Source organism: Callorhinus ursinus, unplaced genomic scaffold, assembly GCF_003265705.2.
Source record: "Callorhinus ursinus isolate GAN/ISIS: 27379988/994484 unplaced genomic scaffold, GSC_fseal_2.0 scaffold4, whole genome shotgun sequence".
Lineage (NCBI taxonomy): Eukaryota > Metazoa > Chordata > Mammalia > Carnivora > Otariidae > Callorhinus > Callorhinus ursinus.
The window spans coordinates 93,281,584-93,302,986 of NW_027397066.1; the positions used below are offsets into that span (position 1 = coordinate 93,281,584).

Here is a 21,403-nt window from a genome sequence, read left to right on the forward strand (position 1 = left end):
GTCAATCAGTGTGCTTGCCCCCAGACCCTGCCCTCACAAAGATCCTTCCTTGTCCAGTATCCTCCATGGATATGACTGAGAGAACCACTGGGGCCTGCCCATCGGGGAGCTCTCTTACTTGAGGTGCCTATGTTCTGTTGGCACAATATGGAGGGCTGGCATTTGGTTTAGGGATTGAGCAATCACAGGGCCCCGAGGCTTAAACTCACTTGAAACTTAATTCACCTTAAAACTTGAGTTAGCTGCCAGTCGATTTAGTTCCTGAGAATCCTGTTAGCTAGAAATTAATGGCAGAAATTTTATCAAATCTTTGAACCTTGTCTAAGCCATTGCTACTTCTGTCTTTTGGTAAGGGAGTTGGGGCTCAGCAGGTCTTCCTAATTTTGGAAGACTATAGCTTGTAAGGCAGAACTCATCTCTTCCTGGTCCAGGCTGTATCACAGTCAATGACACTTTATGATGAGGGAATTATTACCCCTTATATATGGAAGAGGCCTAGAGGATCAAGGTAACCCTCCCTTTTTAAAGCCCTTTCCATGAATATTGTTTTCTGCGCTTTCCCAATTCTTTGCCTTGGCCTGAATTAACTTTAGTTTGGAGCAGCAAATTCAACTTTTGCAGTTCAACAGGGAAATAATTACCCAAACCTTAAAAGGTCTTATATCTCTAGTTACCAGTGGAAAGACTTTCTAACCAAACTTGTTTGTTCTTCCCTTTTTTGCTTTCAGATAGGACTATACCAAAAGTTGAAGAAAGTAGGCAAGGCAGTTTATTTCTTAAAAAAATTAAAAACAAAACCAAACAAACAAAATCAAGTGCCTAAATGCTCTGGGGTCTGAGAACCAAAGGACAAGAGTTGATAATTTAACCAAATAGTTGGCTGCTACGAGCTCTGGATGAAGGTGCCTTCATTGCCCCAGGTCTCCCGCTCACTCATCAAGAACACCTTTTAGATTATGTCACTTGCGATACCTGCCTCTATCAAATTGTGCTGGGCAGATGTGCAAGAAGGGAAACCCAGAAGTAACAGATGTTCATGATAGCTATTCTTAGGTTCTTCAGTTCTTTTATTGTTGTTTTGTTCTCTGTTTATCTTTGTAATTTAATTTTCCCCATTTGTCTATTTTCTTCTCTGCTGTGTTTCAGAGAACAGTTGTATCTTCTGAAGTGTCGTCAGTCTCCTTTCCTATTGAGGGTCACCTCATTCTGTTAGTTTTCTCCATGGCCAACTTACTGTGTCTATTTCCGTAGGATGTATAGGCCAATGAATGTCTTTGGAATCCAGTGCCTGAATTCAAGTCCTGTTTTAATAGCCTGGTGACCTCGAACAATCCTGGAGAACCACTTTAATTCCCAATAACCTCCGTTTTCCAGAAAATGCTCTAATAATACATCTTATGCCTTCCTTTTGGGTCTTTTGTAAGAATAGGATTAAGTATGCATTGTACATGAAGGAAGGTTATAAATTGCATTTTTGAAAAAGATTCCAATTCTATTACTAAAACACTTGTGTTATTGTCATTTATTATTTACTTCTCACCACCCTGAAATTCATACAATGCTATTCCATCTCCTTCTGTGTCTCCCTCTGAATACTTTCTTTCTTATACTTTAAGATACTACATTTATTTGAACAGCTCTTCCCCACTCTATTATATCCTTTTTCCATTCATTCTTAGCTTAGAAAGCTGACCCAGCTTTTCCTTCCTCACTTTGATTATGACATGCCCTTGAACACATTGTAAAGACATACCTTTTTTTCATCACTAAGGTTATGCTCAATTTTCTTTTTATAAAAGAGTGGTTTGGCCTAGTTCTCTCAACACTGAAATGAAAATATTTTCAGACTACACATTAGAGTCAGGTGATTTCTTGAGCCTCTTCCAACATACCCTTCCTATTCCTTATACCAGCTATGTCCTCTCTGCACTTCTAAATGGAAAGCACTTGGCAAATACTTAACCCCCTTTGCTTCTTGCCGGAGTTCCATTTCATCTTGAAATCCTGGATGCAAGTCCCAGAACCATCTGCAGTGTTTCCTAGAACATTAAAAAAAAAAAAAAACAGATTGTAATATCTTATCTGCAGTCTCTCCTTGAAGAAAATGACCAGCATTTCTATCCTTGGCTTGTTTGAGTGGAGTAAGAACAGTTTTCCCAGCATCCCTCATTCTTTCTCTCTTGATACAGTTCCCAGAATAAATACCGTCTCTTAGTGAAAGCTTTTGGATGAGAATCTAGGTCTTAGTACTTCTGGACTAGATTTCTTTCTTATTCAGAACCACAAGTTGGTTTATATTTAAGCGTAAGTGAGGGCTGAGGCCTTAATCAGTTGAGTAACATGTTGGTGTGCCCAGGAAACAATGACCAAATTCATGGAAGTACACACTACTAAGAAAATCTAAGAGATTTTTGTGACCAAACAGGTCACCTCCATAACAAAATATAAAGTAAATCGTGGTCAGAGTAGTAATAATTTCCTTTTTGGGTAGAGGTTCCTAGAGATTCCAAGAAGACGTCAGGAAACATCTGAGTGAAATGTGTTATCAGTGAAGTCTGGCTTGTTCTGGCACTAATTTTTGACTTGACTTGAGTTGTAGGAGGAACAGACACCTTTGCACATTGCCTCTCGCCTGGGTAAGACAGAAATTGTCCAGCTGCTTCTACAACATATGGCTCATCCAGATGCAGCCACGACAAATGGGTACACGCCACTGCACATCTCTGCCAGGGAAGGCCAGGTAGATGTGGCATCAGTCCTCTTGGAAGCAGGAGCAGCCCACTCCTTAGCTACCAAGGTAAGGGGATGGCTCCATGACAACATGGACTAAGAGGGATCCCTAGTCAGGCTTCCTCTGTTCTACTATCCCCAGTATCAAGAAGGGTAGATCTTCTTTAGGCTCTGACTTACTTCTTTCTATTTGAATATTTTAGATTCATTTCCTAAATCATCAAAAGGGATTTTGAAATCCCATATAATATTTTCAATAATGAGTGCTGCATTCCATCCTTCTAAGTAGTATTGTTTCTAATACAGGTGTCTGGTGCTTTTTTAACTAAGATTATTTCCATAGAGCAAGGGCTACTTTCTCTTTTCTTTCCATTAGAAAATCTATAATGTATTCCCAAGAGAAAAAATAGAAGGTTCCCCAATACATTGAACTAGTATTACTAACGAAGAAAAGAAAATTGCATTAAATTGGCAATACTATATTTGCTAAGAGTTTTAGTACTATCTAGAAGTTCACCTTACTTGATTCTGCATTTTTCCAACTCTGGTATCCGCTGTCATTCCCATTCTGCTCTCTAATATTTATCAGCTATATTCTTGCTTGGGTATTTACGGTGTCTAAATAGAGCTGAGCTAGAGAAGCACTTTATTAGTTGTATATTCTTTGTATACACCAGCCTGAATTTTACTTATGTTCAAAGTTTCATGCTAGGGCAGAATAATTTTTTTTCCACTTGATACATTCTATTTGAAATTCACTACTTGGATGTGACATGAACACACTCAGCTAATCAGAGGAAAAGAAATTGGAGGGATACAGAAGAGTAGAAAAATGAGACAAGTTTAAAGCCCACAACAAGAGTATTGTTTGCAAGGCAAAATAATTCCCATAAATACAACAGTGATTCATCTTATTTAAAAGACATTTTCAATTTACTCATAGCAAATAGTCATAAGTACTACATCTGAGGGAGAAGTATGAACTCAAGGAATGTTGTGGCATCTGTCCTCCTAGAAGTAGGAACGGCCCACTAGCCATTATGACTTAATCTGGTTGCTTGTGGCTATAAAACATGTTTTAATGTAAGAAACTGATAATTATTCAAATGCTGAAATCTGAAGAGTTGAAAGGATTTTAGAAGTCATTTTTTTTTTTTAAGTCAGAAACTAAGCAACAAATGTAATAGTGATAACAACAACAACCCAAGAAAGACTGGGTGATCATCTCATCAGATGAAGGTGACAAATAAATTCAGATATGTAAAGTACAGAAATAGAGAATACAACATAGTACCTTGCCAAGATTTTTAGGATTTAAAAGATATATCTAAAGCCATAGTCAAGTACTGAGGTTAAATGGAAGGAACTATTAAACTGAGCAGTTCAATAGTGGAACTCACTGGGGTTCTGATGAATAGTTGACTCATCATCATTAAAGCTATTTGAGTGTTTCTAAATATCAGAGGGTAAGTGAAATCCTGAGGAAATTAACACAGGGGAAGAAGGAAGATGTATGACTCAAGAGATGCTTTCCAACCCCTATTTTGTGATTCTACAGTAAAGATTCTGTGTAGTTTTGTCTAATAATATGTTCCAAATTTATAAAGGGGCTGGATCACTATTCCAGCAGGACTTTAAGGACAAGGCATTTCTTTTTCTTCCTTACCATGTGTTTTTTTTCTCAAAGAATTCTACTTCATCCTGAGTGTCACCCCAATCATTGTGGACATTGAGCAGAGGGAGAACATTAACCGTAAATGTTGGCTGAAACAGACTAATGCAAGAGGAGGAAATACTTCCTATATTTGTCCCACATTTGGAGAAAGTGAAAGAATCACTCTCCTCCAAGGACTGATTAGTACCAAATGTTCAAAAAGAAGCGAAAAGAAAAGCAACATCTTAATTAAACATAATTCGTGTGGTGACACTGTGAAAGGGCAATATTGTTTCTTGGGAGAAATTCTGTACTGTGATGAGGGCTTCAGTGGTCCCAAGGATAAGCCATACCTTAGACCACCTACGCCAGGCACATTTGCTTGGTGTGTTTTACAGGCCCCGGTCAGCATTAGAACTCTCCCACTCTCACTTTAGTGCCAGAAGAGCATGTGGTTAGACTGTCTAGCCAAGAGGATGGATTTGAGATCATGGTGTAGGAACCGTGCCATCCTTGAGATCTGAGTCCAGGGACTTGGCTGTTTTTGTAACACAGCTAATGACGGAGAATGACATTAGTTAGGCACACAAGACATTGAATCTGCACATATAAACATGGGTAACAGAGCATTCTTTTAAAAAAGCTTTACACTGGTGTGTTTAAAAGTCTGACGTTAATCAGCTCAACGTTATGCCAGAAGTAGAGTGTATTTTACAAAAGGAATTGGTCTTTTATACAGTGTGGGTCTTCTGGGAAAGGGGCTAGATAACAGGATGGGAGGTGCTTTTTAGTAGTGAGCTTTTTTTTTCCCCTCTGTCGACCATTTATCTTGCTATTTCTGCAGAAAATGCAAATCAACTGAATCACAGTAATTTTTTTTTTTACCATGGCTGCTGAAATATCTTAAAATTTAAATGAAGAAATTTGGAATTCAGGTATTATAAAAAGGATAGAAAAAGAAGGATTGGAGAGAAGGCAGCTATTGTCTGAATCCTATTAGTTTTAGAGGCAGGAAAAAGACAAGCTTTCCCCACCCCCACCCCCCATCACTAAAGAGAACCATTTTAGGGACACCAGTGGCCTTTATAAATCTCAAACCTATAAAGTCAAATTTCAGTTTGCAAGCCCTTAAAATAAAATCTGTTTTGTTCAATCTATCAAGCCAAACTCTTGCATGTTAAATTTCCTTCTTTATTCTGGTCCTTGTTTATGGCTAACAGATTTAATGCTTCTAATATTTTTCCCAAATAGAGACTCAACATAGTTTGCTCCGTATGTTAACAAACAAAAAGATTTTGTTAGGATTCACAAAAATAAAGATTACATTTTACTTTTGTTTCTTCGCATTTTCAGAAGGGTTTTACTCCCCTGCATGTAGCAGCCAAGTATGGAAGCCTGGATGTGGCAAAACTCCTCTTACAACGCCGCGCTGCCGCAGATTCTGCCGGGAAGGTAAAGAGTTTTACTAATACATGACAGTTACGTAACTCAGTCAGGTTGGAAGCTTTGGAGATCTGTACTTCAAGATATTTTTCTCACTCTTCTGAAAGGTATATGAAGGCGACTGATGAAACTATGCCAGATAGACACGAGGGGGATATCTGCCCGTGACCTGTCCACATCCACACTAATGTAGAAGGCATTTAGAGCTGTGCCTTCAATGTATGTCCTTGTCACTAAATTTAGAAGAATCCTTGCAATGTTAATGTAGTAATTCTTGCATAGCATTTCAGACTTTATTCATGGTGGCTATCCAGATAACCTGTGCCAACGTACACTCCACCAGACATATTCAGTTTTAGCTAAGTTTCTAATGTGAAAATCATTAGGTATTTATTTGATTTTTTTATTGACCATATTAATTAATTAACATGGACTTAATCGATACCAGTTTCCATGCTTTTGGGTAGCTTCAGGGCAGCTCACGCTAATTTATTAATGCTGAATTTAAACACACCCTTTACAGAACGGCCTTACCCCCCTCCACGTTGCTGCTCATTATGACAACCAGAAGGTAGCACTGCTGTTACTGGAGAAGGGCGCTTCCCCTCATGCCACGGCCAAGGTGAGGACCGCAGAAAAGGATTTGCAGAGATAGGGTGCAACTGTAATCGGACTGCACATGGGAATTGTTTTTTCATTTTTTTAAATTTTAATTCCAGTATAGTTAACCTACAATTTTTTATTAGTTTCAGGTGTACAAAAGAATGATTCAACACTTCCATACATCACCTGGTGCTCATCATGACAAGTGCCCTTCTTAATCCCCACCACCTGTTTCAACCATCCTACCTCCCCACCCACCCACGCACCCACCCTCCTCCATTACCAGCAGTCTGTTCTCTAGAGTTAGGAGTTTATTTCTTGGTGTGTCTCTCTCTCTTTTTATCCTTTGCTTGTTTGTTTTGTTTCTTAAATTCCACATATGAGTGAAATCTTACGGTATTTGTCTTTTTCTGACTGACTGATTTCACTTAGCATTATACTCTCTAGCTCCTTCCATGTTGTTTTAGGGAATTGTTCTTTAAACACATGGTATGGTATAACTGCAAATAGTCCTAGTGAGAGTAGCTTTGGTACTATTTTTTATTATTATTTTTTCTATCAGTTATTTCCACAAAGCCTTTTAAGATTTTTTAAAAGTCAGCATAGATTAAGGCGATATGCCTACAAAACAGTAGAGGTGACTTTTACTGCTAACACGCAGTGTTTTGGAGACTAAAGTTTTGAATTTTGAGAAATGAAACATAATAAAGGCAGTAGGTTTTTCCTTTTCCCCTATAACCAGAATGTTATGACATAACATAACCTTTTTTTTTTTTTTTTTTGCTTATTCCTTTAGACCTCAATTTTTTCATTATGGCATATGAAAGGCTCTTCGTTTCTTTTTTCTTTAAGTATTTCATCCATGTTAACTCTAATATACATCCTTTTAAGTTCCGAGACTAGGAATTCCTTTTTGATGTATATGTATCACCAATTTCTGAGACAGTGCCAACAAAGACTTGTACCAACGGACAGGGCATTTCTATTTGGGTTGCCCCTTTATTGTGCAGAAAATCATGAATCTCACATAATACATGAAATAATCATTGCATCTTTCATTAATTCAAACATATTTTATCAGGATTTATTTAAAAAGTATTTATTGTGTTAGGAAAATATTCATGCTATGTTAGATGACATAATAAAACAGCACAACTCCCATTTACCAAATACTGTACCTACCATTTTGCATGCACTATCTCATTTAATGTCATGATAATGCTATGAGATTGGTGTCATAATAATTTTATTTTACAGATAAAAAAGTGAGATTTGAATAGGTTAATTTGTTTATCCAAAGTCACTTGACTGATAAGTGATAGAGCTAAGATTTGACCTCAAGCAATTTGACTTTAGAACCAGCACTTTTTTTTTAAGTTTGTTTTGTTTTGTTGTGTTTTAGTAATCTTTACACCCAGTGTGGGGCTCGAACTCACAACCCTAAGATCAAAAGTTACCTGTTCTTTTGCCTGAGCCAGCAAGGTGCTCCTAGAACTAGCAGTCTTTTTTTTTTTTTTTTTAAGATTTTATTTATTTATTTATTCATGAAAGACAGAGAGAGAGAGAGAGAGAGAGGCAGAGGGAGAAGCAGGCCCCCAAGGAGCAGGGAGCCCGACGTGGGACTCGATCCCAGGACCTTGGGATCATGACCTGAGCCGAAGGCAGACGCTTAACCATCTGAGCCACCCAGGCGCCCCTAGAACCAGCAGTCTTAACCATCAGGTCCACTATGTCCCAAAGTAGCGGAGAGAGAATTATTCCACTTCTATTATATAAATATGTATATGTGTACTCATGTGTCTATTTATTTATTTTTATTATGTTATGTTAACCACCATGCATTACATCATTAGTTTTTGATGTAGTGTTCCATGATTCATTATTTGCATATAACACCCAGGGCTCCATGCAGAACGTGCCCTTTAATACCCATCACCAGGCTATTTAAAGTACACATATACACATATAATAAAATGGGATATTCTATATAAAAAGTACACTCTGCATAATACCATATATTTTGTATATATTATATATGATACAATATAAATATACATAACTTTATAACATACCTACATATATATCTACATATATACATTTATACATGTACATATACATGCATATTTTATTGGTACAAATATACACTAATAATAAAATATTTTAACTATCAAAAGAGGAGGGCAGGGGCGCCTGGGTGGCTCAGTCGTTAAGCATCTGCCTTCGGCTCAGGTCATGATCCCAGGGTCCTGGGATCGAGCCCCACGTCGGGCTCCCTGCTCCACGGGAAGCCTGCTTCTCCCTCTCCCACTCCCCCTGCTTGTGTTCCCTCTTTCGCTGTGTCTCTCTCTGTCAAATAAATAAATAAAATCTTTAAAAAAAAAAAAGAGGGCAAATATTTATAATTATGCGTATCATTCTTACTCCTTTATATCCTTCTCTCAGTAGTCTCATCAGTTCTGCATTTATTTGATGTCTTTCTTCCTACTAGATGATAAACTACTTGAGGACAGTAATCATATCATATTCATCTACATATCCCTAAATTATCTCATACAGTATTATGTGGATTCTCAATACATTTAAATGAAAGAATGAAGACTAAGCAACTATTTCAATGGAAGAAAAATACCTACTTCTTTAACATACCAGTATTTTTTTCATTAACTCTCCAAGCTGGCCATTCTCAATATAGATATGAAAGATTTCATCAATACCCAACAACACTTTATTTGAACTCTTACTATGTATAAAGAAAGGAGTGTAGTAAAACTTTTGTTCTCCTCCCACAAGGAACTTTCAATCTACTTGGGAGAGAGGACCTAAATTATAAAATAATCTGTATGGTTTTCCCAAAAAGACAAATATAGCCCTGATCTCTAGCCTCTACAGTGTATGGTCCTTACTCTTAGGTACACACATAGAGTCCATAAGACCAGGTAGAGCAATGTCTACTTCAACATCCGTAGTAGAGTGATGTTCAGGAGGCTCTTCTAGTATCTTCCACTCATCTGCCCCAGCCTGTTGATGAGCATGAGTCTTCAGTTCTGGGGCCACTCCAAGGAGGTTCCAGTTGGTTGTACCCCCACCCCCATCTCCACTTTTTTTTTTTAAGATTTTATTTATTTATTTGAGATAGAGAGAGAGAACACAAGCAGGGGGCAGGGGCAGAGGGAGAGGGAGAAGCAGACTTCCCACTGAGCAGGGAGCCCGATGTGGGGGCTAGATCCCAGGACCCCAGGATCACGACCAGAGCCGAAGGCAGATGCTTAACCAACTGAGCCACGCAGGCATACCCCCATCTCCACTTTTGACTCTCTATTCACTGAAACCACCTGCCCTAGCCACAGACAAAAATCCCTTGAACTCTAGAGCCTGTTTGCTTCTTTCTACCAGAGCCCAGAAGCTTTTCTTAGTTTTCACTGGATTTTTTTTCTGTGTGTGGTTATTTGGTTCCAAAAAGTTTCACTCTATATGGAGTAGGAGGGCTATTTAGATCTTGTAGATCAAGTATCTGCTGGACAGTCAGATCTCTTATATTGCCAAAATTGACACTCTTTTTAACGATCTCGTATGTTGTTTTGATAAAAACTCCTGTCCTCCTCCATGTAAGTCTCTGACTTCCTAACCTTGGTAGATTTACTCTGATGATTCACCTAACTTTGGTAGAGCCCACATGCAGGAATGGGGGACATTTGGACTGAAGAAAACACTATAGCAAAAAAAAAAAAAGATGCTAAACTTACAGGGTCCACAAAAATTTATGTATTCTTTAATTTAATAGAGCCCATGGTCCAAGTGCAGTGTTCTAGAACACCTGGAGCATCTGGGACCAATGATCAGACCATGAACAGGCTTCTAAGGAGAGCTGCCAAATTTCCTCAGCAGCTTAAAGAGAAATATCATTTATCTGAACTGAAAGATGCTTATTTTTGCTTGGAGAAATGGGGGCAGAGTAGATAGATCAGATCAGATCATTGAGGATCAAGATTTGATGATGACATATAAAGACATTTAGGTTCTCAAAACTCTTTTTAATTTTTGGTACCCTTTGCAGTTAGACTTCAGGAAATAACATAACCTAAAATTATCTTATGATAGATTCACAAGAAGCAATTGATCGTTATGCTGTCTTTACCTTCATTATATCACAGTTCATGGCAAGGCCACTCTTAAATTTCTGTTACATGTTTTTCACGGAAAATTCTACCAGACTTGAAAAAGGAAAGGAAACAGTATAGGTTCCAGACTAACATTTGTTCTAGAGGTCTGTTTGCTTGTTTGTTTTTTCTTTTAACTAAGTATAAGGATTAACGTTTGGCTCTTGTAACCCAAGTATGAATTCCTCTGGTCCTCTCCACAAACTGCCACATAAAACTAGTAGCCTCATATTTCTACTTTTGAGCCCACAGATTGTAGAGACAAGTGGAAGATCTAGGATTTTAATAGGCCACAGGATTGATATAAGCCAATTTTGTTGCTTAATATATTTTCCACTAGAATGTAACCCCTTAAAGACAGGGATTGTGTCTTGTTCACCTCTGTATCCCTATACCTAGCACACTGCCTGGCACATGCTCGCAAGTTACTAAATAGCTATCGAATGAATAAAAAGTACAATCCACCCAGATGCATAATAGCAGGAGTGTTATAACAAGATCAAAGAAAGAATTCCATTGTATTCCGTACTACTGAAACTGTGTCTGAAGTATAGCATTCAGTTCCAGGTCGCACAATTCGAGAGCACTATTGACAAACTAGACTCAGTCTAGAACAGGTCATCCTTAATGGAGAGGTCTAGCAATGGGGCTTTTATCAGGAATAGTTAAAGGACCAGGGAAGTTTAACCTGGAAAAGAAGCCTAAAGGGAGATATGAAAACCATCTCCAGGTATGTCAAGGACAGTCATGTGGGAGAGGAACCTGGCTTATTTTATGTTGCTCTGCAGGAAAGAACCAATGTTGTAAGAAGAAGTTGTTAAGCTTTGGGGCTTTTGTGTCTACACCTGTCTGACAATAGAATGGGTGCCTTGTGATATTGGTTGTAAAGATTTGGGTGTTAGATGGGAACATGGAATGGGTAAGAATTTGGACTTACTGTAAACTCACTTTATAACTTTTCTGTTGATGAGAGATTCTTATTTCCTTTGGAGATATATATTAAGGCAAGTGCTAAGCTTACAAGATATGTTTTATTTTTTTTTCCAGAATGGCTATACTCCTTTACATATTGCTGCCAAGAAGAATCAAATGCAGATAGCTTCCACGCTCCTGAACTATGGAGCAGAGACTAACATTGTAACAAAACAAGGAGTAACCCCACTCCACCTGGCCTCACAGGAGGGGCACACGGATATGGTCACCTTGCTTCTGGATAAGGGAGCCAATATCCACATGTCAACCAAGGTATTGTTTTTGCCTCTTGTTTTAGCCAAGAGTCTCTCAGATGAATGTAAACAGAAACCAATCAAAGATAACTTGGAACAGAAGGAGGGGATGTATTAAAAGGAAACAGAGATTACTTCTAGAATTCAAGGACAATAACAGTCAGAGCCTTATGAGATAAAAACCACAAGGAAGCAAGAGGCCGACTCTCTGCCTGTATGGCTACATTTTTGAATCTTGACTTTTCCCTGCAAGTCAGTTTCGTTTACCTCTCTCTACAGATCTACTTTCTCTGTTTCATTGTGTATGTGACCAAAGTGGTGACCCTATAGCTCCCAAGAGTTAACATCACGGCAGTTAAAGCAGTCCGTCCAGATTGCCACAGTACCTGCTGGTCTTAATTCTAAATTTCAGACAGAGAGAGGGAGAGTGAGAGAGATACACAGAGAGAGAGGTGACAGTTCATCTGGGCTCTGGCCCAAACAACTGATTCTAAGCTGTTGGTCCATGGCCACTACCCAAGCCATTCTCCAGCCCAGCTGAGCATGAGAGGCACCTGGGGGCTGGGGGAGGGACGCATGCAGGGAACTCAGTAAAATAGAGATTTCTGAGCCAACTTTAGCTTAGTTTGGGTGGTTCTGGTAGTGGCGGCCAGAGAATCAATGTTTTTAATAAAGAACCTCAGTCATTTCAGCCTTTGTGGGCAAGCATATTAACTATAATAGAGTAAGAGTTAGGAATATAGGGGGAAAAGACATTATTCAAATATGGAAATACTTGGATTTTTACAATTACATGTCTGTCTATACATCTCCCTCTTTCTCTACATATATATCTGCAACTCAACCTACCTACCTACCTACCTATTTAATGTTTATCTATTTTACACTTTATGTACTCCACTGGAGTCAGCTTCTGAGAAACTAAAAATTGAAGCCTATATTTACAAGTTAGCTCATCACTTACAACTCTTAATGCTTTTTGTAACACAAGGTATGGGTTTAGTGAAAATTAAGTTTCTTAGGGCTTTTCACAAATACACAAGTACTGTGTTTTCTACATCTCACTGTTGAGCTAATTAGTGCTTTTGGAAACTCATATGTAAATTGGTCTTAATAATGTTTATCAGGGGCGCCTGGGTGGCTCAGTCATTAAGCGTCTGCCTTCGGCTCAGGTCATGATCCCTGGGTCCTGGGATCGAGCCCCGCATCGGGCTCCCTGCTCTGCGGAAAGCCTGCTTCTCCCTCTCCCACGCCCCCTGCTTGTGTTCCCCCTCTTGCTGTGTCTCTCTCTGTCAAATAAATAAAATCTTAAAAAAAATAATGTTTATCAATAGGTTATGTAGCATTATTTCCTTTAGAAATAGTTTTGAAAAAGGTTGTCTTGAATGCCTCTAGAGTCCTATTCTGTGTCTTTATCACTCAGAAGTATTCCAGTAAATCCCTTGCCCTTATACGCTCCTTTGTTCTCTATCAGAAGTCCTCATGAGGGTGCCTGGGTGGCTCAGTCGTTAAGTGTCTGCCTTCGGCTCAGGTCATGATCCCAGGGTCCTGGGATCGAGCCCTGCATCGGGCTCCCTGCTCTGCAGGAAGCCTGCTTCTCCTTCTCCCACTCCCCCTGCTTGTGTTCCCTCTCTCGCTGTGTCTCTCTCTGTCAAATAAATAAATAAAATCTTTAAAAAAAAAAAAAAAGAAGTCCTCATGGATCTTTTTTTCTTAAGTACAGTGAGAGCTAATGATAGAGTTATTCCTCCAAAAGATATTTGCATTTTAACAGAAATGAACATGCTAAAGCTTTTGGTGAAATTCAATGCCTCAGCTGTCATTAAAGTCTGGGGCATGGATTTTCTTGTGGCCATTGACATCATGCCATCCAGGTGATCATTTCCCCTACTGGGGATATTCTCACTGAGACCAGTTGTAGAATACTTCATTTAGCATCAGTATATGAAGGGGGCAGATAGTGTTTATTGTCTGTCAAAAACAAATCTTCACTTGAAAATAAACACAAGAAATCCATAAACAAATCAAGGAAAATTTTGAGTACAATGAAATTCTAGACGTTTCATGAAACTGATCATGTGATGCTTCTGATAGTGTTTTTAATTTATTTTGAAAAGTGCTATTTTTAATTTATATTCATATCTGGAATCAGATATGGCTAGAGATCCCTGGCTAGAGATCATGAATTTTGAAGAACCTGGCTGACTGTGGAAAGGCAGATCTGCAAAGCCACAGTCAGGGGAGCTGGTAGAATCTCTCTGGACATGAATTGGGAGAGTGGGGGAAGGGGGAGTTGCCAACTCAGAGCTTAAGTTCGCTAACTCAGTGTATTAGCTGCAGGACGCACAGGGAGGGATGAATATACTGGGTATTTGAGCAGTAGCAGGGGGAGAGAAACAGAGGGTATGAATATACTGTTAGCTAGAATATAGGGAAGAAGTGTTTGTTCACTGATATATTCAGATACCTAGAATACCTCCTGGCATATGAAAGATTCTCAGAAAACACCTGTTAAATACACAAATGATTTAGGTTTTAAAGATACTCTTTTAATTTCAGTTTTGTGTGCTGGAAGCTACTTGCACACGTAGTGAGGCTGCTAGATTGGGGCATTGACTGAGGAAAGCACCCGTTCCCTCTCCTTTCTCCATGCTTCCATCTTGTATTAGTTCTTAACTGTATTTGAGTTGTATATACAATTAATCAGAATATTTACTTGATGTATAAATGCCAAACATTTTATATAAAACTAGCCAGTTTATGGTGCTATATATAAATGATGGGGTTACTTTTATTTAGCAGTTAGAGGAACCCCCCAAATAGTATACTATCCTTGAGTGCTGGAGAAAACTGTCCTGAACTCGTTTCCTGTAACTCTGTACGTTTTTTACCTTGATATGACATTTTATTGATGAAAATATAGATTATTGCTATGGTTAAAAAGTAGAAGTAGTAGTTGGTTAATTATTTAAGGGAATAAATAGATTCAGCAGGAGGCACAGATGGATTTGAAATGAATGTTGTTTGGAAGCTTATTAGCTGAGTTATTTTAAAGTTCTCATATCATAATAGAAGTACCCAAATAAAGAAAACGTAATTTGTTGATTAACTTAGAGAATATGTCTTAGAGAGGCATATTAACTTGGAGGGTCTGTTTTAGAGATCAAAAGTTGGCAGGTGCTAGGGAGAGGCTATGAATTTTCCAGGATTTTTTCAAGACATGCTATTATAGATGATGAAACATATTTTCTTCTTCAAATGTACCCATTTGCTTCCATTCTCTCTATAGAGTGGACTCACGTCTTTACACCTTGCAGCCCAGGAAGATAAAGTGAATGTTGCTGACATTCTTACCAAGCACGGGGCTGACCAGGATGCTCACACGAAGGTAAAGTGAATCACTTTCAATATGGTGACAGATTCTGACTTGGATGACTCCCAGTAGCCCCCATTCAGGTCACCCCCAGTCCAAGCATTCCTCCAAAGTCCATTCTGAATTAATTATGATTCTCTTTTACTCACAGATCTATAATCGTTCTCCATTTTTGCCACAATCAAGTCCAATGGAGATCATGATATCAGGACCCTTTATAAAAGGATTCTGATTTTGCTGGCTAAGTCAGCCTCTCTCCCTTATTGCTTTGCCAGTCCCGATGACTTGCTCTTTTCTTCCTGTATTTGCTTGCCTCCAACCCTTGGTCCTGAAAATGGCTTTTCCTTCTCTATGCCATTAAAGTTTTCAAGCCCACCAAAGCTACATTTTCATGCATCTCCTTCAGATCCTCCCATCAGACTCAGTTTTTCTTCTCTATTTCCAGATTCAGTTATTTGTTCTTTGTCAGATGAAGTCATACACATGTCTGATTTCCTTTGCTGGTGTTAAGTTCGTTGTGCTCAGGGATCTGCTTCTGTCCATATTTGTATCCACAGGAAGTGTAGATAATCTGCTCAGTACTATTTATACAGTGGAATAGAATCTTTACCCTTCCTACCATTACTGAGATTCTACCTAATCCCTCTCCCTTTGAGTATTAACTGCTAGAGTAAGTATGCATTTATTTATTTATATATTTATGTATTTGTTATAGCTTGGTTACACCCCTTTAATTGTGGCCTGTCACTATGGAAATGTGAAAATGGTCAACTTTCTTCTGAAGCAGGGTGCAAACGTCAACGCAAAAACCAAGGTAAATAAAATCCTTGTACTCATTTTCATTTTCTATAAGCAAAGAGGTTCAGCCATATGAATACTTCACTAGCTCACCATAGCTACAAATGTATCTTTTTTCCTTCTTAGTTCTTCTAAAGTGACTTTGAATAAGCAGTATAGTTTTGTGCAGGTGTTTGAGACTTTTCATTCTCAGAGCCTCTGTCAGCCATGTAGCTTAGCTTCAGAACTACTTTTATTATAGAGCTTAAGTAGCTCTTATTCAGTTAACAATTTACTACAGAAAAAAAGAAGCCTGCTAGATAGAACACTTTTATATTCTAGCCAGTTCTTTATGTTGTTTCAAGGCCTTGGTTCCCCTTCCTGAAATCCCCTCCTTCTGTATGAGGAACTATAGACAGGCAGCTGAGACTCTGTGCCTTTCATTCTTAAATAAAATAAATAAATATTTATTTATTTGAGAGGGAGCATGTGGGAGTGAGCATGTGAGTGTGGGGAGGGGCAAAAGGGGAGAGAGAATCTCAAGCAGACACCCTGATGAGTGCGGAGCCCAATGTGGGGTGTGATCCCAGGGCCCTGAGATCATGACTGGAGCCAAAATCAAGAGTCTGGCGCCCAACTGACTGAGCCACCCAGGCGCCTCTCATTTTTAAAATTTTAAAGCTAATATTTATTAAGTGCATGCTAGGAGTCACATATACATCATATAGGACTATATATATTAAATCATTTAATCCTTAAATAACCTCATAGTCAGGTGCTATTACCATCTCTGTTTTACATAGTGAACTTAAATAACTTATCTAAGGTCACAAAGTATTAGTTGGAAGAATTGGAATTCCAATCCAGACAGTCTGGCTCAGGGCCAAAGGTCTTAACTGTTACTGTGTACACTGCTCTAACTTCCACATCACTACAGGTCATTAACGTCAACTCACTATACCCAAAATCTTATCTGTCAGGAGTTCTCTGATCTAGTCATCCTTTTCCAGGATTTTGAGCCTCTGTAATGTGACCTGATGTAATGTAGGTTGCCAGATGACCACTTCATAACTTCCCTACAACTGAACTAGCCTATTCGTGCTTCACTTTCTCCCAACTCAATATTTTCCTGTTTTACCCTCCTACGAGGCTCTTTTACTTATTTAAATCTCATCTATCCCGAGACTACAACCTTTATAATGCTTTCTCACACTACTCGAACATTTTGATTACTGAGTCCTGTGAATAACAACAGTGCTTCCTTTTTAAATGCACATGTAAAACGTTTCCATTCTTAGTACTTAGTTTTAAAATCTTTGTGTTTTTACTGGTGATGCATTATAAAAGATGCGGTATGTTCTAATCACCTCCTCTTGACCCCTGAGGGAAGGATCCCTCTCTAAATATAGAGGAGATAGCTGAGAACAGAACACCCAATATCACATAACATTTAAATCCATTTTCTTTCACTTAAAAAATGTTTTTTAACCTGTGATAACCTTTCACTTATTTCTCCCAACTCTCCACCCTCTGCCCCTAGCAACCATCAATCTGTTCTCTGTATCTGTGAGTTCAGATTTTGCTTTGTTTTGCTAAGATTCCACACACAAGTGAGATCATACAGTAGTTGTCTTTCTCTAACTTATCTCACTTAGCATGACGCCCTCCAGGTCCATGCATGTTGTCCCAAATGGGACATAAAGAAATCCCAAAGACTTCATTCCTTTTTATGGCTGAATAATATTAGATTGTGTGTGTGTGTGTGTGTGTGTGTGTGTCCGCCCACAATTTTCTTTATTCATTCATCCACTGATGGGTACTTAGGTTGCTGCATACCTTGGCTATTATAAATAATGCTGCAAGGAACGTGGGAGTGCATATATCTTTTTGAGTTAGTGTTTTTGTTTTCTTGATAAATACCCAGAAGTGGGATTGCTGGACCATATTTTTATTTTTAATTTTTTGAGGAATCTCCATACCGTCTTCCATAATGGCTGCACCAGTTTACATCCCCACCATTCCCACCAACTCTGTTACATTTGGAATATCACATGATAATGCTTAGTGAAGCAATGATGTGTAAGGTCTGGGTTGGAAGTTGTCAAGGATAACGCAGAGCTGACTTGATCCCAAATGTTTTTACCCAGCAGCTGGGTAAAACTGAAGGGTCCTATTCAGCAAAGCAAGGTTGGAACATAACACCACGCTTCAGGGCACTCAGATTGTTTCAAGGGGAAGAGAAATGAATAATACAACTGCTGCTACTATGTATAATATAACTTGCAGCTCCAACTTCCTTGGTCCAAAGAAATACGGAATTACATGTTTATTTTTTTAAGTTTATGTATCAGAAATTCTTAATGCAACTGTGTGAGTGGGCTCCACTAAATTAGTGAGTTTTCAAAAGTCATCAAAGTGCTAATAATTAGAAACATAAGAAGATATGGAAGTCAGTCTTTTTATATTCTCTTAGAAGCAGAAACAAAATCGTGTCTGTACATCGCCATACTTACAGATGAATTCAAAATAGTTATTTTTAGGGGCGCCTGGGTGGCTCAGTCGTTAAGCGTCTGCCTTCGGCTCGGGTCATCATGAGCCCCGCATTGGGCTCCCTGCTCGGCGGGAAACCTGCTTCTCCCTCTCCCACTCCCCCTGCTTGTGTTCCCTCTCTCGCTGTGTCTCTCTGTCAAATAAATAAAATCTTTAAAAAAATATAGTTATTTTTAAAATTATAAACAATACTATTAACATTCAAGATTCCAAACTTCATCTGACTCTAGCATGAATAGCTGCTGCCTAGGTTCTGAGCAATTCTTGAGTGCTCATGAAATTGTACTTTGAGCTTATTTAAAAGCTCTAATAGGAATTCTCAGGCATCAGCACCCCAACACCATTTTTTGCCGAGTTAGATCACACATAATCATACAGGAAAGATTCCTGTTGGAATCTAGGTCTTCTCCTGAAGGGAATAAATGCAGCTATGCAATGAGACTTTGGAGGAACTTGAAAACAGTTACCGTATTTTTTTGTTAAGTGTGTGATTGTTGAAATAATATTTATGAGCCATACATATTGTCTAGATAACATCATTTACCTACCTGGGGTTGGGTATGCATTCACATAAACATTTGGTTAAGAGAAAAATCTCATTTTAATTTTTCAGGGTTTTTTTAAGTGAACTCTGTAGATTTTACTTGCTTTTAGAAGTAAATACACCTTTTAATGTCTTCAGGGGAGTGGATAGATACATAAATCAAAAGATGTTCTTTTAATAAACACTTCAGAATTTTTTTCACACAGAATGGCAATTTTGGAAAAGGATTTGTGTTTTCTGCCTCACATCTCATGTAACTATGGTTACTAAAAATTGGTTTTGTTGCTATGAAAATGTAAACATATGTATTGCCTTTAGTCCTCAAACATTCATGATCTGGTATAAAAATCTGGAAAAGTGAACTTTTTTATGAGACTATTAGTTGTTTAAAATTAAAATAAAATCCTATGAACATCAGCTTGAGGAGAACTAGAGTTGGTTAATTACATGATTAATTTGCAAAAAGCGTTTAGAACGTCAGCATGTAAAAGAAAATTTTTTTTATAAAATATGCAGCAAAGATCATAGAGCTCTTCAATGAGAAAGAAAAAAAGTGAAATAATGTTTGTCAGCATTTTCATAGAACTTTAGATAAATTAAAGTCTCACGGGCAACATATATAATCCTTCACCAGACTTGAAATCTTGGCTATTCCCATTTTGTAAATGAGGAAATGGAGGGTTGGAGGGATTTAGGAATACGCTAGAAGTTGGTAGAACTGGGTCTAGAGCTCCTAGCAGAATGGGCCTAAGACCCTGGATAAGCTGCAACCGAATGTTCCCATAAAAGTTTTTAAGTTGCTCCAGACTTCCCTAGCAAATATGCTCATGCACCAGAGGCTTCAGGTAAAGGTTAAATTAAAATCAGGCCCGGGAGACACCTTCCTGGACACTGTGTGCATTGAGGACTCAGTAAATTGTGAGCTCTTGGGGGCAAGAATGCTACTCTGGCGTTATTAATTTACGTAAGCACGGTGTCTCCTATTTAGCACATAGCATGTGGTTAGTAAATGCTTGCTAAATGAATTAAGTTGGTTGATACTGAAGAGGTGAACAAGTTTGGTTGGTAGAATACTTGTAAACACGATGAAGAAGAATTTTCAGGGAAAAAAATACCTCTTACTTTATGCTTCTCAAATGTCCATGGATTACCTCATTTGAGAGCAGAGTCCCTACAATAGCAGTAAGTTTCTCAGAGTCCCTGTCATGGGCTTCTTTTCCAGGTTTCCTGGGGGTAATGCCATGGGAGGGATATATAGAAACATGGCAGAGCTGATGATGTTCCAGACTGAAGGACACGCAGACTGATAGACTCACAAATACAGGGACATCCCCGTGGATGGAAAGGCCACAGCAAAAGCATAGAAGGAATCATGTGGCACCTTGTGTATACAGAAAGACACTTTATGTAGACAGGAGTGGCAAAAATGCACGTTGGTCATGCATGAGGCAGCAGTGACAGGAGATAAAAGGGACATATACTCCTACAAGTTTATGATTATGAATAGGCTGCTCAGAACTTAGAACCCAGACAACGGATAAAATTTTATCAGTGTGAGGCAGGTAGATAATAAAAAAAAGTCGTCAGATACCCGTTGGCTATCATGATCCACACAGGTTCTGAACCTAGAACGATTGCAAAGAAATCACTTAACTGTTATTTTCCATGTCATCATCTCTGAAATGGGAAGAAAACATTTATTCAATCATTTATTCAGTCAGTCACTCATAATTTATGAGACACCTCCTTTGTACCAAGCACCCTCAGTTTTAGGATGACAATAAAGATTAAAAGACAACTACAAGGTCTGGCATCTGGCACAAAATAAATGTTCAATGAATGATATTAATGTTTTGTTTGCCTCCAAGGATTCCAGTGCCATGTGTTTAATTAATGTGAATATGCAACCAACCTGTGCCACCCGCCACCTACCAGAGTTCTGAGCAAGATTGGCTGCACACTAACCTCAGTAGCAATTCCTCACAAATCATGGATTGCAGAGCTTTCATTGAAACTTCCCGTTTAGACCAGAATGTTAAAAAGAGCTTCATTTTTAAAGTCATTTTTAATTGAGAGTGGGCCACTCATCATCCAATGAACTCTTCCATTCTCTAAGCGTGCCCTTCTTTGACCAAAGCTGATTCAGATTTACCTCCATTGATTTAGAAGCCCTAAAGCTGGCGCAAAGATTATTAGAAAAGTCATGACAAGCAGTGTGGTTTGCGTTACCGTCTGCAGCTTGAAAGCTGCAGTTAAAAACATGTTACTTTCTTTTTCCCCAGGGAAGAAATCATTGTGCTAACGCTCTTTTGTCATTATAAATCTCTCAGCATACCCGTTTTTAAT

General features: G+C 38.5%; 1 protein-coding gene across 43 annotated transcripts in view; it reads left to right on the forward strand.

The window, feature by feature from the left end:
• Positions 1 to 21,403, forward strand: part of ANK2 (ankyrin 2) — a 318,537-nt gene that overhangs the window by 211,230 nt on the left and 85,904 nt on the right. For 36 of the 43 annotated variants that reach the window (XM_073892120.1, XM_073892130.1, XM_025874074.2 and 33 more), the window contains 6 exons: positions 2,600 to 2,797; positions 5,738 to 5,836; positions 6,351 to 6,449; positions 11,635 to 11,832; positions 15,103 to 15,201; positions 15,902 to 16,000. In XM_073892120.1, the coding sequence (XP_073748221.1) occupies positions 2,600 to 2,797; positions 5,738 to 5,836; positions 6,351 to 6,449; positions 11,635 to 11,832; positions 15,103 to 15,201; positions 15,902 to 16,000 (792 nt within the window). The remainder of the gene's footprint in view (positions 1 to 2,599; positions 2,798 to 5,737; positions 5,837 to 6,350; positions 6,450 to 11,634; positions 11,833 to 15,102; positions 15,202 to 15,901; positions 16,001 to 21,403) is intronic. The other 7 variants (XM_073892149.1, XM_073892151.1, XM_073892142.1 and 4 more) reach the window with 1 other exon arrangement.